This window comes from Mesoplodon mirus, assembly GCF_964341445.2.
Source record: "Mesoplodon mirus genome assembly, chromosome: 1".
NCBI classification, from domain to species: Eukaryota; Metazoa; Chordata; class Mammalia; order Artiodactyla; family Ziphiidae; genus Mesoplodon; species Mesoplodon mirus.
In genome coordinates, this window is record NC_138976.1 from 217,430,402 (window position 1) to 217,448,981 (window position 18,580).

At 41.8% G+C, this 18,580-nt stretch overlaps 1 protein-coding gene across 2 annotated transcripts in view; it reads left to right on the top strand.

Moving 5' to 3' along the window:
* The first annotated feature begins 3,337 nt into the window (after positions 1-3,337).
* PIWIL2 (piwi like RNA-mediated gene silencing 2) overlaps positions 3,338-18,580 on the top strand; it is a 67,729-nt gene continuing 52,486 nt past the window's right edge. For both annotated transcript variants that reach the window (XM_082622055.1, XM_082622056.1), the window contains exons 1-9: positions 3,338-3,590; positions 5,307-5,398; positions 5,545-5,679; positions 6,180-6,386; positions 7,011-7,121; positions 9,409-9,526; positions 9,983-10,107; positions 11,410-11,497; positions 11,786-11,892. In XM_082622055.1, the coding sequence (XP_082478181.1) occupies positions 3,399-3,590; positions 5,307-5,398; positions 5,545-5,679; positions 6,180-6,386; positions 7,011-7,121; positions 9,409-9,526; positions 9,983-10,107; positions 11,410-11,497; positions 11,786-11,892 (1,175 nt within the window). In that variant the 5' untranslated portion in view covers positions 3,338-3,398. The remainder of the gene's footprint in view (positions 3,591-5,306; positions 5,399-5,544; positions 5,680-6,179; positions 6,387-7,010; positions 7,122-9,408; positions 9,527-9,982; positions 10,108-11,409; positions 11,498-11,785; positions 11,893-18,580) is intronic.

Consider the following 18,580-nt stretch of genomic DNA (forward strand, 5'->3'; position numbering starts at 1 on the left):
TTCTCCTTTGGTGAAATAACTAGTATTTATTATGTGTGGGTTGTCTAGAAATATTGTACAGGGTATTTCTATATCCTGTCTACTCTTTTTTTTTTTTCTTTGTACGCGGGCCTCTCACTGTTGTGGTCTCTCCCGTTGCGGAGCACAGGCTCCAGACGCGCAGGCCTAGCGGCCATGGCTCACGGGCCTAGCCGCCCGGTGGCATGTGGGATCTTCCCGGACCGGGGCACGAACCCGTGTCCCCTCGTCCCCTCGTCCCTTGCATCGGCAGGCGGACTCTCAACCACTGTGCCACCAGGGAAGCCCCACGTATAACTATTTTTGAGTGCACTTGCTACTAAATGTTGGCATGAACAACAGAATTCAGTATACATGTTATTATAACATAACATTGTAACATTGTAAAGTAGGAAGGCTGTGAGGTAGAAGAACTCACATATAATGTTAAACAAATAACATCTACAAAGAGGGAAGGGGTATCCCACCAATTAGATTCCCGCTTTGGAAATTCTCCTGCTCCAATAATTTTCAAGCTATTCTGTTTTGGGAAGGAGAGGAGAGTCCTTGAATGTATGGATTAAAACGAGGTATGAGATATCTGAGGCTTGGAAAAGCTGTGTCTAGCCCTATTCCATATAGAGTATTTACATGTCTCTACAACATCAGCCAAGGTCTCTGGAAGCTTGACCCCAACCACCTCAGAAAACTTGGGGTTGGAGAGGGGTGCAGTTATTTGCCAAATGACTGGAGAGGGAGAGAAATCTTTATTTATTTGGAAATTATACCGTAGCTGCCGAGTTAACCACCAATGCTTTTACATAGTTTGAAGAAAGCTCTTCTTGGCTCACAGATTCAGGTATCAATAAATAATAATGATAGGCAAAATTTACTGCAGGCAATCTTCTCCTTGTGCCAGGTATTTTACACGCATCATCTCATTAACGTATGTACATTTCCATACAATCCTATGAATGGATGATTTTCTTCCAGTTTTATATATAAATACAGTGAGGCTAAAAGATCACATAATTAGGTGTTTGCATGTCAACTCAAGCTCTTTCCTATTCATCACCCACATCCTTATATCCTCTAACTGGGAAGGATGGGGCAAGTCAATCTCTACATGAGCGTGTAAGCTAACTCTGTTTACAGGAGTTGCCAACGGCATGGGAGTCAGGATCTTTAAAACGTAACACATTTTAACTCTTAGGTTCACTCCTAACTTCTGGACCGCCCCCCCCCCCCCGCCCCCGGCTTGGAGCACCGCTTTCGGATGAACCTAGCGCTAGAGCGAAGCTGCTGGAACGGGAGAGGGAGGTATTCTTTGCAGGAGAACCAATGAGACCGCTGGCTCTTGTGAGTGGCACGTCATTCGGCCAATAGGTTCAGCCCCTGAGGCCCCGCGAGAAGACGGGAACTCGGGGTTTGGAGCATGCGGGTCCGTGCCGCTGCGCGAGCGTTGAGCGCAGCTTTCGCTTGAGGCACCGCTGAGGTACGCGAGTGCTCGAACGCTGGTGAGAGGAGGGGACGCAGGTGTGGAAGGCCGGGGAGGCCAAGGTCGCTCTGCTACAGGCCAGCTGGGCTTTCGCTCAAGCTCTTGCTGGTGAAACGGGGGCCCCTCCGGCCCACTCGGACCCTCCCCTGTCCTCTCACCCCATATCCCTGAGGAGCCGCCAGGGCCTGTGGGCCCCTGGGTGGAGCCTGGGCCGGGGGCGGGGGCGGGGAGTTGTTATTTGAGGCTGGGGGGTAGGGGGTAGGAGGAACGCAGGACCTGGGAGAGGTGGGAAGGTGGTGCCTGGGGAAGGAGGGGACTCTGATGGGGAGAGGGGTTTGGGCGGGCGTGAGTGTTACTCGCACACAAGGGGTGGGCAGGACCCCCAGGGGAGTTTTGGTTTGGGGAATGATGCTTTCTCCAGGGTGGAAGGGATGTAGTAGTTGCCTTCAGGAACCTCTTTTCTGGTTAGGCCCAGTCATATGCCCCAGCCCGGAGCTCGTACCTGGAGAAGTGGGGAACGTAAGCCTCGCCGGTCCTGGGACCTGCCTGTCCTTGGACTCTCCCCGCTTGTACCTTATACTCAGCCAGCCACCTGCTGACTAATCAAAGGAGAAAATCCACATTAAGGGAGGGCCTGAATCTGTAGAAGTGATGGTGGAGGTGAGGGAGGGGTGGAGAAAGAAGAGGATTCCAGAAATCCTGTAATTGGTAGGTGTTACAGTGCCTCTCAGTGTGTACCGGTTAGGCTACTGATTGTTCTGGTTTCTTCCAGTGGTGGTGAGAAGGTGGGAGTGAAGAGGCCAAGCTAACTGAAAAGGAGTTTAAACAGTTAAACGGGAGAACTGTAGTAACCTTTGAGTAAGGGAGGCATATCCTCCCGTTTTAGTGTAAAAGGTAATTTATTTAAAAATTTTTTGTCAGATCCTGAACTGCCTTCACCTGTAGTTGACTTAGGAATTGTGCGTCAGTCTTTTCTTTATATGCATGGCCTGATTTCTCTGTAGCTAATACTTAAGACACGTTTGCAAAAGTTAAGAAGAGGCTTACTTGTTGGTTACAAAAGATTCTTCGGGGATCAGGGGTGAGTCCAGACAATGAAGGGAGCCCCTGAAAGAAGGAGTCCTGAAGTCAACAGATTATAAAGTGATTTTGAAGAAGCTTAGTGAGTCTGAGACTTGAGGGGCGAGAAGAGCATCATCCCTGGTTACCTTGGGGGGTGGGGGGAGGTGTTAAATTTCGCCTGTGAGACTCAGCAGGCATCATAGGCTCAAACCAGAAAGGGTCTGTACCCTGGAGACCTCAGTTCTGGTAGAGTTTGGAAGAAGAGTTTTATAGAAAGGAATTGGGTAAAGATTCAGAGAAGCAGCTAAGGAACCAAGGAGGAGATGGAGAAGTTTAATGTGAAAATAGACTGGAAAAATATTAGGACTCTGGTAGAAGAAAGAGTGGCCCAAAATGAAGCAAAACCCATAAATATTTATGGACAAAAAAATTTTATGATATGGCTACGTTAACTATAAACTTACTTATAAAGCAAAATCATGCCCATACATAAAAAGCGTTTCCGTTTACAACTGGTAGTTAACTTACAGGACTGAGTTCTCTAAGAGGCCGTTTGGGTAGAAAATATAAGTAAATTCAAGGAGGGCTTGGCCTTTAAGAGATTGCTGATGGAGAGTTTAGAATATTCTGTGCTAAACAGAAGCTTTTGAAGTGAACGTAATGTAGGAGGCTGGTTGTATCACTGGCCTGATCCAAAGTAGCTTTTTTTTTTTTTTTTTTCCAATGCTTTGTGAGTCTGTCTTGAGGGAAAAGGAAAACAATTGGGAATCATTTAAATTATAAAATGATGGCAGATAATTAACCAGAACAGATTGACACCTGTGTCCTCTGCAGCCTTGCAATGGATCCTGTCCGACCACCCTTCAGGGGCCCGTCTCCTGTGCACCCATCTCAGTCTGTTCGGATGCCGGGCTCTTGGCAACAGGCTCCAAAACCTTTGGACCCAGCTCTGGGCAGGGCACGACCTGCAGGCAGAGGCCATGTATTTGAAAAGCGAGAGGAGCCAGGCCCACAGAGTGGGCCAGTGCAAAAGGTAAGACCGTGTCTGCATACATAGTGGCAGCACACAGCTTATCATCAGGGCAAATAAGGGATTTCAAGGTACTTAGGAAACTGGGAAGCCCTATATGAAAGAAAGGGTTTGTTTTTTTTTCCCTTGAGCAACTGGTCGCCTCTTGGAATATATTTCAAATTCTTGAGTTGCAAGTCTAGAAAAAGGGCCTCATAATGGATGTTAGATGGACCTGGGTAAATGCCTTAGTTCTCTAGCTTCTATAAATATAAATATATACATACATAAATGATAGGTTTAAAGGTACAGTCTCTTGTTTTTTTGTGAGTGTTTAGATTTCCACTCTGGGTTTGACTCTATGGTATTAGCAGCCACTCTTGCCTCTAAGGTCATAATTGTTAAGAATGGTTCCTTTCAGGGCTTCCCTGGTGGCGCAGTGGTTGAGAGTCTGCCTGCCGATGCAGGGGACACGGGTTCATGCCCCGGTCCGGGAAGATCCCACATGCCATGGAGCGGCTGGGCCCGTGAGCCATGGCCGCTGAGCCTGCGCGTCCGGAGCCTGTGCTCCGCAACGGGAGAGGCCACAACAGCGAGAGGCCCGTGTACCGCCAAAAAAAAAAAAAAAAAAAAAGAATGGTTCCTTTCAGAAGGCTCTTTGCCTTAATCTTAAAGAAAAAGAGGATCTTCAGCTATTGTTAGTGTGTGTATACTCGCATGGACATGCATTCTTAATCTCCTCATTATATAGTAATTTTAAGAATGGTATTTGTCTATAATTAATCTCAAAGAATAAAGAGTTAGCAAATCCAGGAAGAACCTAATAGTGCAGTTATGACAATTTTAAGTAGGTTGACAATGTCAGATGTAACGTTCTGTAAGAAGAAACATTATTGACAGTAATCCTATATTTTTACTCAAATGGATTGCTTGAGTCTGTATGTGGCAACTCTAATTGGTGTAACAGTAGTAAACTTCCAAGGCTGCTACAGGAAAACGGTAGCCAGTTTTGTTGAGGTTGTTTAAAAAAAACCCAAAATTCTGATACCCTTAAATGATCCATTTTTGGGGAAAATTTATTAGCCAGTACACTTGTTCTCTCTTACCTTAGGTGTACAGGAAATGAACTAGAAAAATAATTCTGTTGTATTTGTTATACTGTATATCAAATCATGAGCTGTAACTGTTTATGCTTGAAAACCTAATATGACATAAATGGTTTTTTTTTTTTTACATAAATTTATTTATTTTTGGCTGTGTTGGGTCTTCGTTGCTGTGCGCGGGCTTTCTCTAGTTGCGAGGAGTGAGGGCTGCTCTTTGTTGTGGTGCACGGGCTTCTCATTGTGGTGGCTTCTTTTGTTGCAGATCACGGGCTCTAGGTGCGCGGGCTTCAGTAGTTGTGGCTCGTGGGCTCTAGAGCACAGGCTCAGTAGTTGTGGCACACGGGCTGAGTTGCTCCACGGTATGTGGGATCTTCCCGGACCAGGGATCGAACCCGTGTCCCCTGCATTGGCAGGCAGATTCTTAACCACTGCGCCACCGGGGAAGTCCAACAGAAGTGGTTTTTTTTTAAGACCATAAGGATTTAAACAATTTTTATAAGGTATTTTTATTCTTGTAACATTTATAGAATTTGAAGTGGATGATTTTTATTATTTACCAAGACTTGAAGAAAACCAACAGTGTTTCTGGGGTTTTAAACTACATCTTAGAATAACTTTATTCTTTGACTTTCTGTAGGAATCTGTGGGTTTGGTCTCGGTGTTCCAAGGACTGGGCCTTGAAACAGTGTCCCAGACCCCCGTGGAACAGGAAATGCGTCCTTTAGGTATGTGGAAAACTAACTTGAGAAAACGTGGTGTTATATATGATTGCTTTGTTCTTAACTTTACACAGTTTATCTTCAGAAAAATTACTGTACTTTATAAAATGTTCAGCTCACGGTTACAGCTGGGGTTTGACCATTCCATTTAGGTAGAGGCATTTTAGGTCGAGGCTTGTCTACCAGTATGGCACGCAAGGACAAAGAAGAACCCCATCCCACTTTTCTGGATCGTTCAGCATTGGCATCTGGAGATAGCAAGATGGCAGAGGCCTTCGTTGGTTGGAATAGGTGGGTAAAGTTGCCTTCTTGGCTGGCCATCAAATTCAGATGAAATATCTCTTAAGGCCAGAGAGAAACTCTAAAGTGGGTTGTATTATCTCACAAAGAAACAATGCATGGTTTCATGGTAAGAATGGGTATTTTCCAAGAGTAGTCAGCAGCTACTGATGCAGTCAGTCTTTGGACGAGGGTAAAAGCAGTACTCCAGTGCACAGTTCACCACCCTGTTTGCCCTCTTAAGAATTCAGCCTGGTGGTAGTGGTTCTTTAACCCAGGTGGGTCAAACTTCCATCTCAATTTCTGCTATGGAAGTTGGCCCTGAGAGTCAATATTAATAACAATTGATGAATAAGTCATGTTGGCATATTGGATTTGGAGAGAATCCCAATGCTTGGGTCTCTTTTGCTGACTCCTCCAGGAAGAGAATGTAGATTCGAGGGACATTTAGTTGGGGCATAGATAGAAGCATGATTGAGAAAGTTCTGATTTGCTTCTTTTCAACATTTCAGAACGCTTGGAAGAGGGAATTTGGATGCCTTTTTGTTACCGATGGGAAGAGCAGCTGGTGGTATAGGCAGAGGAGTATACAAGGCTCCCGGTGCTCTCAGCCTGAATTCTCAGGATCCTGCCCAGCTGTTACCTCCGCCACCTCTGCCCCCGGCCCCACTGCACTCTCTGGATCACCCACCACTTGGGACTGCAGAACACATGGAAAAGTAAGTCAGGAGTGCTGCCTTCCCTGCTTGGTGATGATGTGGAGGAGGCCTCTGCATAGTATTGCAAACTCTGTTCTGTTGTGTCTAAAGTCCTCCTTGGGTGGTAGGTACTGCAGGGTTGTTTTGTTTTTTGCCAGTGGGGAGAATGACAAAGAGGGGGGGCAATTCCTGATGAGGTGAAATGGGGTTAGTGATGATAGCATGTATCTATCTAGAGTCTACTCATGGCTTTTCATTTCCTTCCTAATTCAGACATAGATAATTCTTTGTCATGTTGAAGATAAGGAAATTATCTAGGAAATACATTGCAGCAGTTCATTTTTCTCTCTAGAACTAATTCTTATGTTCTTAGTTAGCTGGCCTAGTTATTCTAGTGATATTACTAGGACAAATAGGGTGACCTTGCTTCTCTAATTAGAGATTGCTAAGAATTTACCTTCTGGCTTTCAAAGCTGCTTTTGTATGTCTTGATTCTTGGTCTGTGTACCTGTAAGCAAAGTGTGAAATACTACTTCCCCCAATCTATCTTTCCTTTCCTTTTCTTTCTTTGTATTTTTGTGGCATGGATTATTTGTTTGTTTTTGGCATATGTGGGTGCTTTTGTTTTTTATTTTTATTTTCTAGAGAGCCTTTTGTGAAGCAAGGATCAAAAGGGACACCTCAGTCTTTGGGATTGAACCTTATCAAAATACAGTGTCGTAATGAAGCAGTTTATCAATATCATGTGACTTTCAGGTATTCACAGCTTTTTCTCCCCCCTGTATTGTTCACTTCTTAGAGAGCAGTAATGAAATAGTTCCACAGGAATAACTGAATTGTTTTTGTGTATAACTCCTGATGCAGGTCCCCCTACAGTAATCATCTATTCAGATCCTTGCAATAAGTTTAAAGTTAACATTTTGTGTGTGTGTTTAGCTATATTACCAATCCAGATTTTAACTTAATAGGTGCAATTTTATGCATGAGGTTAGAGGTGGATTTTCTGTGAAGTTAATGAAACTTAAGTTCAGGGCCTTTTACTTGCATAGACCCCTTCATAACCTTTTTAACTTATCTGGTATCTGTAATTTTGTATTCCTCTTCTTAAAGAAACCCCCCCACACACACACAATGGTATCAAATACACACCCCACAATACTTGGATCCTTCCTGCATGAGTGCTATACCAGCATTTGATGGCTCTCCAGTGATAGTCTAGGGTTAAATTTGAGGGTGAAAAAACCAGAGAAAATAACTTTAATTTTATATCAGTAACTTTAGGATTTATCATACTTATTTAAAAGTTAAGAATTTATATTAGTCTGTGTTCTTTTTTAAAATCTCAGGAGAGCCATTAGCTGGAGGTTATTAGCTGGAATTGTGAAAATAAATGAGTGTTCTGGAATATTTATGGAGAAAAAGGAAGATGGAAGACTGAATTTTTGAAGCACAGCTATTAATTGGTACAAGAAGAAGAAGTGGAATGAAAGAGAGAAGAAAGGAACAGTTAGGGGAACAATACCCTGAAGACAGGGTTATAAAGCCAGAAAGAAGGACCCATTTGAATGAGGGGGAGGTGGTTGACTTTGGCCAAAGGGAAAAAAGTTGTTGAATTTGCGTTCAAGAGGCACCCTTGGTGATTTTCTAGTAGCTTTATTAGTGTTATGGGGAAAAAACGAGATTAAAAGAACAAAGGAGAGCCTGGGCCATGAGAAATAGCCAGTGGATTGGTCACTTATTTTAAAAGTATGTAAGAGCAATGAGAAATGGAATGATAATTGCTTTAAAGGTTTCTGTGAGGTAAGAAACTGGAGGTGACCACATATGACAAGTGAAGAGAAGGAGTCAGGAAACCTGGTGAAATTGAACTAGCAAGAGGGGAAGGTGGTGGGAATGGGCCTGCTCTGGAATGTAAGGGATGGAGATGGGTGTTAATGAGAGGGAAGAGTACTTGCTCTGGAAATGGATTGACAACTGGTAATAAAACAGAAAGGAGTGAGACTCCTCACGGGTCTCTGCATTGACCAGGCTGTGGAGAAGACATGGATTCTATAAATCTCGAGATTGTAGATGTGGACCTTTGAAGCCACAATGTGAAGAGGATGAGAGAATACCGAGAGGATGTATTACAGTGACTGGTCATCCTGTAGCTCCCTTGACATCATGGGGCTCTAAAAAGACATTTAAATGTAGTGTCTTGGGCATAATGCCATGTATGTGTGAATTTTTTAGAAGAAGTATTTTGAAATGTGATGTTAGCCTGTGAGTGCTTAGTTTGGGCGATGACTGTATTGGATTACCGCTTGATTTTTTTGTTGATGTTATCTTTCTTCATGTACTTGAACATGCTTGACCCTTTTAGCCTTGGATTTGTTTAAACTTTGAAGTTGTGGAATAGGTTGTGTGTTACTGTGATCTATTGGGACAATCATTGTACAAAGTAGCTACTGGACTTTTTCAAAGCTGTAAGATTTGTGACAGTGAATCAATAAAAAGTTGAAATTGCTGTGAGTGAAAAATGGTTAGAGTAAAATCCTATATTTTTTTAAAATATATTTTTAAAAGAGTGTATATTTCTGTAGATGCTAGAGCAGGGATTAGCAAACTGTGGCAGGCCTGCTGGGCAAATCTGGCCCACTGCCTGTTTTTGTAATAAAGTTTTGCTGGAACATAGCCATACTTATTGGTTTACATATTGTCTACGAGGCTTTTGTGGTATGTTAGCAGAGTTGAGTAGTTGTAGCAGAGACCGTATGACCTGTAAAATCTTTCCATAAAAGTTTTCTGACCCTCTGGTCTAAACTCTCAAAGAATGTACACTGACATGATAAGGCAGTTGTGTTTGGGTGGTGGAATTATGGATTGTTTTTATTTTCTGTGAGCCAGTATCCTTGGGTCAGAGTTCTTTTTTTAGTCAGATGTATTTCAATTTTTTAATATGACCACTAGATGGAGCAGTAGTCATAAGTGACTGCGTCTCCAACAGACCTACCGCACAGCTGTAAAGTCAAACTGAAATAAAATCCTCTTTATTATTTTCTAGCCCCAATGTGGAGTGCAAAAGCATGAGGTTTGGCATGTTGAAGGACCATCGAGCTATCACAGGAAACATCACTGCTTTCGATGGATCCATTCTCTATCTGCCTGTTAAGCTTCCACAAGTGAGACCAAATAGGAAGGGCACTTTGGGATGAAGCATGGGTGGTGGGAGATCACAGTGTCCCTGAACATTTCAGTTGTACTTCCCTATTCTGAGAGGAAAGGCAGACTTCTCCATAACAAAGAAATTGCAAACGGAGAAACTTTTACATTTGAGTTCTTTCTAGTCCCTTCTCTCTTTAAGAGGAGTGGTTGGAAGCCTTTGACCTCAGTGACAAAGAATAGTTCAAGATTGCAAATTCAAAAGGCTCTATTGCTAGTTCTCCATTGGGTTTCTCTTACCACATCCTTTCATAAATCCTACTTGTCATGCTGTGATCTTGTCTAGTGTGGACAGCAAAGTAACAGTAAAGAATAAAACATGTTTAAGATATTATAGTGTTCTAGAACACAGTTGGATTAGATAAGCGCTTGGTAGTGTTGTCATTTCTCTTTACTTGCATATGTTTATTTGTTAGGTTCTTGAGTTAAAAAGTCAAAGGAAAACTGACAGTGCCGAGATCACCATTAACATTCAGTTGACAAAGATCCTGGAGCCCTGTTCTGACTTGTGCATTCCGTTCTACAATGTTGTTTTCCGTCGGTGAGAAACGACTGAAGTCTTATTTTCTTTAACCTCAGTCTTGTATTTGTAACAAAACTCTTCAGGAAGCTTGGATGGTATTAAAATACAGTGCATATATAGATGAGTTTGGAAACAATAAATAAATGGATGACATTAAGGCTAACTTATTAAAAAGTTATCTCAGGGTTTCCCTGGTGGCGCAGTGGTTGAGAGTCTGCCTGCCGATGCAGGGGACACCGGTTCGTGCCCCGGTCGGGGAAGATCCCACATGCCGTGGAGTGGCTGGGCCCGTGAGCCATGGCCGCTGAGCCTGCGCGTCCGGCGCCTGTGCTCCGCAACGGGAGAGGCCACAACAGTGAGAGGCCCGCGTACTGCAAAAAAAAAAAAAAAAAAAAAAAAAAAGTTATCTCACGTGATTGTCCAGATTTGGGTATATGAAAGTAGGTTTGAAGTAGCTGGATAGAGGGGGATGGTTTCCTTCCATTCATTCAGGAACTTTTTTTGTTTGTTTGTTTTTGTGGTACGCGGGCCTCTCACTGCTGTGGCCTCTCCCGTTGCGGAGCACAGGCTCCGGACACGCAGGCTCAGCGGCCATGGCTCACGGGCCCAGCCGCTCCGCGGCATGTGGGATCTTCCCGGACCGGGGCACGAACCCGTGTCCCCTGCATCGGCAGGCGGACTCTCAACCACTGAACCACCAGGGAAGCTCCATTCAGGAACTTTAAAAGCAAATGTTTATGGTACATATTTAATGGTGTCAGTGATGGGGCTACTTGAAGAGGTAGCATGTAAAAATTTTTGCTAGAATTTTTCCCAGTCCTTTGAATTTTTGGATACAGACAGCTCATAATTTTTTAACTTTTCTGAAGACTCCCAAATTTTCATAAAACTGTTATTCCCAAACCACCTTTTTTAAGATGAAACATAGAACCTGATTTCTACTTAGTAAGCTGAACTGCCAGGAACAAACATAACTTCCTATGCCTGACTGATAATCACAAATTTAGAAACGGACTTTCTTGTGCTCTTTTTAGTTAATGGGGAATAGTAATGTAAATCGAGCTTGGGAAGTCAACTTGATTTTTGGTTACCTAGTTAGTAGAAAAAGCTGCAGTCAGTTGCATATACTGCAAGATAAATACTTTGGTAATTTTTATTTTTCTTTTGGCAAGAGTGTTCTCAGCATAAAAGCTATATTGTGCAAAGAGCATCAACATTTCTGCTCTTTTAGGCTTCCAAAGGAAAATGTAGCTAAGAGCAATTGAACTTAACTATTTTTAATTCTTCTACTAGAAAACCCATTCTTGCTCTTTATTTCAGGGTAATGAAACTTTTAGATATGAAGCTGGTGGGGAGAAACTTCTTTGACCCTACAAGTGCTATGGTACTCCCGCAACACAGGTTGGTGGTGTTTTCTTCTTCCTCACTTTTGAATGTTCTGGAAATAAATTTTTCATTTCAATCACCATATTAGTATTTTATGATAGTGGGTACAGTGTATGAGTTAATTATTTTCCATAATTTAGGTTTTTAGTAAGTTCACAATGATGTTGACTTAATTTGTTTCCTATTGCTTTCTCATTGTTATTGGGGAGGGGCAGTATCTGCTCAAAGTATCGCCTCAAATGAGGCATGGAAATATCTGTGGTTCTTTTAGAACCCCAGCGTAAAGGCCACCTATGTCTTCAGATTGCAGATCTGGCCGGGCTATGCAGTTAGCATCCGGAGGACAGATGGAGGTCTTTTCCTGCTAGCTGATGTCTCCCATAAGGTCATTCGGAATGATTCTGTGCTGGACATCATGTGAGTGGATGGTGGCATCTACGTTGAACAAACTAACAATTTTCTGAGAAGTTCAGTAATAGCTGGTAATAAATACAGATAAGCCATTGTTCCGTTTGGGTTTTAAATTGTAGAATAGATTGAGAATGCTGAATTGATGTGCTCTTTCTGTGAGTCCTATCAGGATAGGCATCTGAATAGAGACCTGCTGCACTTAGACTGAGGAGGAATGTATGTAAGTCTCTGGTTACGAAGACTTGGTTTAATATACACATACCCTGAGTTCTTGTTTAAGTGTATTACTCTAGTAAATATTTACTGTAGTAAATATAGATGTGTATAATTTGTAATCGTTACATGAAATCCTGTCTTATACATAAATCTGTGTGCATCTATGACTTCTTTTTTTTTTTTTGCGATATGCGGGGCTCTCACTGCTGTGGCCTCTCCCATTGCGGAGCACAGGCTCCAGACACGCAGGCTCAGTGGCCGTGGCTCACGGGCCCAGCCGCTCCGTGGCACGTGGGATCCTCCCGGACCAGGGCACGAACCCGTGTCCCCTGCATCGGCAGGCAGACTCTCAACCACTGCGCCACCAGGGAAGCCCCATCTATGACTTTTTTAGGTTGTGTACCTAGAAGTGGGATTACTTAATGAAAAGGTCGAACATTTTAAAGACTTGAAATATTTACTATAATAAGATGTTTAAATATATATTGACCGAATACCCTCTAGAAAATTTACTTAGTTTATTTTCTCACCAGCTATGTATAACTACTGGGTGCTACCAAGCTTATGAATCTTTGCTTATCTGATAAATTCATTCATTCCATCAACATATATTTATAGCGCTCCAGTTTGTACCAGAGTTTTGGAACTTATCAGTTAACAAAACAAAGATCCCTCTCCTCATGGAGTTTGCATTGTAGTCAGGTGAGATAAATAGTAAATAATAAGCACGATAAGTAAATTGTATAGGGTACTAGAAGTGATGAGAGGTATGGAGGAAAGAAAAGGTAGAACACAGGGTAGGAGGGATCAGGAGTACTAGGGGTGGGATGGAGAGGGGAGAGAGCTGTCATTTCAGTAGCCTGTCAAGCTCATTTGAACCAACACTTGGAACAGGTGAAGGAGTTAGCCAGGTAAATATATGGGCTAAGGGAATTCTTGTTAGAGGGACAGCTGAGGTAAAGGCCTAAGCCAGAAATATGCCTGGCTCTTCAAGGAGCAGCAGGGAAGCCAGGGTGGCTAGAGCAGAGCAAGTGAGGTGAGGGCAGTGGAAGGATGGAGGGGATGGAAGGAAGAGCTGAGGATATAGAGCTTTGTAAGTCTGTTGTCAAGTTTCGGTTTTAGTGTGAGTGAAACAGGGCTTGTAGCCAAGGAGTGACACGATGTGACTTGAGTTGTGAAAGGATCCCTCTTGTTACTTACTGCGTGGAGAACAGGCTTGGTGGGACGGGGTAGAAGTGGGGAGACCAGCCAGGAAGCTCTTGTAATGATCCAGTGGAGAACTGAGTGGGTAGCAGCAGTAAAGGTAGTCAGTGGTCGGCCTCTGGATTTGCTCTCAGAGTAGCGTTCAGTCGACTGCCCACCCAGGTGGCGGAGTGTGAGAGAAAGAGAGAGGTGAAGGAAGACTCAGACTGTTTGGACTGAATTTATCATTATGTATTTTGTCTCTCCTAGACTCTCTCTCCTTGATGGTGGAGACCATCTCTCTTTCTCTCACATGGTACACCCAGACGTAGTTTATTCCTAGCCTGTAGTAAGTGTTCAAGAATGTTTATTAAATAAAAATAGATGTCTTTAAATTCGCTCCTTCTTTCTTTATGGTTGGTGTCTTTGTTTTTCTACTTAGAAAGGTCTACTTGTTTTAATTTCCAGTGTTTTAAACCTTCTGGAACTTGGTGTGATGTTAGGATCATAATGATTGTTTTGGTACGGTTACACAATTTATTGAAAAACATTTTTCTTTAGATTTAAATCACTATTTTTATCAAATGCTAAAATACTTGGATTTATTTCTGAATATTTCATTTTGAACCACTGGTTAAAACCAGTGTGATACCAGTGTTTTAATTATTGCAGTTTTATTAGGTTTCATTATTTGTCAGGGAATTCTGTTTTCAGAATTTTTATTCTGTACCCCCCCTTACTCTTTCATGTGAAACATTGAATAATTTAGTGAAAATAAGACAAAAAGTCAATTGGCAATTTGATATTGACTAGGGAGAGTGTTCAGTGAGGCTTCCTATTCATAAATATGACATGTCTTTTCATTGATTGAAATTTATTTTTATTAAAGTTTTACTTTTATTAAAGTTTTAGTCATATTATGACTACACAAAAACTATAGGTGAGCTATGTAGTATGTACTGTGATTATTTTTGTTTTCTGCACAATTATCTTGGATATAAAAATTGTCTTTAAAAAATTTTTTCTAAGTGCATAATTTTGTATGTACTTACCATTAATTCAACTTTAGATTCACATCCATTTGTGTAATCTCACTGTACATTCAGACACTAGGTATTTTGTCAGTTTCATCCTCCCTGTCCCCTCCCCCTTCCCCCCCAAATCATTTCTTGGATTGTTTAAATCAAATTATATCTAGCTTTGAGCTCCTGTTCTCCAAGACAGTAAGAAGTCCTAAGTCAGGTATAACCCCATTATATTACATACGAGACCCTGAGATGTTCATGGTCCTGGTCCTAGTCTGGCTGTAGTGCCTAGCACTCAGCCTTGGAGAGCATGACTCAGGTGTGGGGCTCTGCACTTCTTAGTTTTCCCTTGCAGCCTTGCAGTTGTTACACACTTGGGACTTTGCCACCTTTCTTTCCCTGTGTGCTTTATGTTGTTATGAACCACTGGAAACCACAGAAGAGCAGTTATTTTCCTGGAAGTTAGGTCTTAAGGCTAAAAGCTGCTGCATTTCTCATCAGGAATGCTTGACTACCTAAATGTCCATTGAGAGATGAATGGATAAAGAAGATGTGGTGTGTGTGTGTATATATATGTGTATACACACACACACACACCACATACACACAATGGAGTACTACTCAGCCATAAGAAATAATGAATTAATGCCATTTGCAGCAACATGGGGGGGACCTAGAGATTATCCTATAAGTGAAGTAAGTCAGAAAGAGAAGAACAAATACCATATGATATCACTTATGTGTGGAATCCAAAATATGACACAAATGAACTTATTTACAAAACAGAAATAACAAACTTACGGTTACCAAAGGGGAACGGGGGTAGGGGAGGGGTAAATTAGGAGTTTGGGACTAGCATATTCCAACCACTATACATAAAACAGATAACAAGGTCCTGCTGTATAGCACAGGGAACTATATCCAGTGTCCTGGAATAAACCACAATGGAAAAGAATATGAAAAAGAATATGTACGTATATATGTAACTGAATCACTTTGGTGTACACCAGAATCTAACACAATATTGTAAATCCCCCAACTATACTTCCATAAAGAGGAAAAAAAGAATGGTTGGCTTATTTCTCAAAGGGTAATGAACAAAGAAGGTTAGGTTTCATATGTTGCTATTAAGTTCTCAGTAACGCATTTAACGACCCACAGAATTCGGTATCATCTTAGAAATCTCTGTGAAAACCTGAGTGGCTTCAGTTTGGACTGGCTGCTCTCCAGCGTAGCTGATAGTTACTGTCTGGGATTCCCCTTCACTGTGGTGAAGACTCCCTTTCCCTCTCACCACAGGTATCCTGTAGTTCGATCCCGTGACGACTTCTTCCTGGTTTACTCTCTTGTTTCTGAGCTCTTACGTGTTTGAAATCTCTTTATTTTACCTTAGTTTGATTGGGCATAAAATTTGAGATTGGAGATAATTTTCCCTTGGAATTTAAAAATCATGGTTCCATTGTTTTTTTTTTTCCCTTCGGTATAATCTTTATTCATGTTCACATATTCTTTCACATATTCTTTCCTTATTTAAACTTAACTCTTTGGGTGTTATCATAGTAACGCTCTATTTGAATACACCTTATTTCTGAATTTTTCCATTTTTTCATTCTGTAGGTGAGTAAACAACCACCTCTTACACCATCCTTATATCTTTTTTTTACCTCATTTGTACCTTTTGAGCAAGCCCAAACTTGATTTTAATAGTGCTTCATCCCTTCTTTTTTTTCATATTTTAATTTTAGATTTGATATGTTAAATGCTGTGTAGGTACTACACTTCTAAAAAATTATTATGGTTAGTAATATATTTTAGTATTGGTAAGGTAAGTCCTTCCACCTTGCTCTTATATCCACTATCTTCCTTTTTCTTTCCTGTAACTATTTTTCACATTTATTTTCCAGATTAATTTCAGAATACTTTTGTTGAGAAAGTATGCCAGAAAATGCCACTGCAGTTTTGCTCCATTTTCTTTCTGCTTTCAGATTTACTGTTGAAAAAATCTAAAGCCGTTCTGATTTCTTTTTTGAAATTAAGTTTATTTTTTACTGAGGTATAGTTGATTTACAATATTAGTTTCAGATATACAACGAAGTGATTCAAAATTTTTATAGATTATATTCCATTTAAAATTATTATAAAATATTGACTATGTTCCCTGTGCTAATTATATCCTTGTAGCTTATTTATTTTGTACATAATGGTTTGGACCCCCTGAATTCCATACCCTTATCTTGCCCTCACCGCTTCCCTCTTCCCACTGTTAACCACTAGTTTGTTCTCTTTAACTGTGAGTCTCTTTCTTTTTGTTATATTCACTAGTCTGTTTTTTTTTTAGATTCCACATGTAAGTGATAAAATGCAGTATTTGTCTTTCTCTGACTTATTTCACTAAGCTAATACCCTCCAGGTCCATCCATATTGTTGCAAATGGCAAAATTTCATTCCTTTTTCATGGCTAAGTAGTATTCCAGTGTGTGTGTGTGTGTGTGTGTGTGTGTGTGTGTGTGTGTGTGTGTATCTCAGTTCTTCCTTATCCATTCATTTGTTCATGGACACTTAGGTTACTTCCATATCTTGGCTATTGTAAATAATAATAATAATAATGCTGTTGTGAACAATAGTGTGCATGCATCTTTATGAATTAGTGTTTTCTTTGGATATGTACCCAGGAGTGGAATTGCTGGCTCATATGATATATTTTTAGTTTTTTGAGGAACCTCAATAGTGTTTTCCTCAGAGGCTGCACAAATTTATATTCTCATCAACAGCGTACAGAGGTTCCCTTTTCTCCACATCCTTGCCAACATTTGTTATCCGTGGTCTTTTTTTTTCTTTTTAAAATTTATTTTATTTATTTATTATTTTTGGCTGCATTGGGTCTTCTTTGCTACGCGCGGGCTCTCTCTAGTTATGGCGAGTGGGGGCTACTCTTTGTTGTGCGTGGGCTTCTCACTGCAGTGGCTTGTCTTGTTGCGGAGCACGGGCTCTAGGTGCGCAGGCTTCAGTAGTTGTGGCACACGGGCTTCAGTAGTTGTGGCTCGTGGGCTCTAGAGTGCAGGCTCAGTAGTTATGGCTCAATAGTTGTGGCGCTCGGGCTTATTTGCTCTGTGGCATGTGGGATGTTCCCGGACCAGGGCTCGAACATGTGTCACCTACATTGGCAGGCAGATTCTTGACCTCTGTGCCACCAGGGAAGCCCCATCTGTGGTCTTTTTTTTTTTTTTTTTTTTTTTTGCCGTATGCGGGCCTCTCACTGTTGTGGCCTCTCCCATTGCCGAGCACAGGCTCCAGACGCGCAGGCTCAGCAGCCATGGCTTACGGGCCCAGACCGCTCCACGGCATGTGAGATCTTCCCGGACTGGGGCACGAACCCATGTCCCCTGCATCGGCAGGCGGACTCTCAACCACTGCGCCACCAGGGAAGCCCCAATCTGTGGTCTTTTTGATGATAGCCATTTTGACAAGTGTGAGGTGCTATCTCACTGTGTTTTCTGTGTTTTTCTTAACATCTTTATTGGAGTATAATTGCTTTACAGTGTTGTGTTAGTTTCTGCTGTATAACAATGAATCAGCTATATGCATACATATATCCACATATCCGCTCTCTCTTGCATCTCCCTCCCACCCTCCTTATCCCTCCCTTCTAGGTGGTCACAAAGCACCGAGCTGATCTCCCTGTGCGATGCAGCTGCTTCCCACTAGCTGTCTGTTTTACATTTGGTAGTGTATATATGTCAGTGCTATTCTCTCACTTCGTCCCAGCTGACCCTTCCCCCTCCCCGTGTCCTCAAGTCCATTTTCTACGTCTGCATCTTTATTCCTGTCCTGCCCCTAGGTTCATCAGAACCAATTTTTTTTTTTTTAGATTCCATATATATGTGTTAGCATACGATATTTGTTTTTCTCTTTGTGACTCACTTCGCTCTGTATGACAGACTCTAGGTCCATCCACCTCACTACAGAGAACTCAATTTCATTTCTTTTTATGGCTGAGTAATATTCCATTGTATATATGTGCCACATCTTCTTTATCCATTCATCTGTCAGTGGACACTTCCATGTTCTGGCTGTTGTAAATAGTGCTGCAATAAACATTGTGGTACCTGACTCTTTTTGAATTATGGTTTTCTTAGGGTATATGCCCAGTAGGGGGAATTGCTGGGTCATATGGTAGTTCTATTTTTAGTTTTTTAAGGAACCTCTATACTGTTCTCCATAGTGGCTGTACCAATTTACATTCCCACCAACAGTGCAAGAGGGTTCCCTTT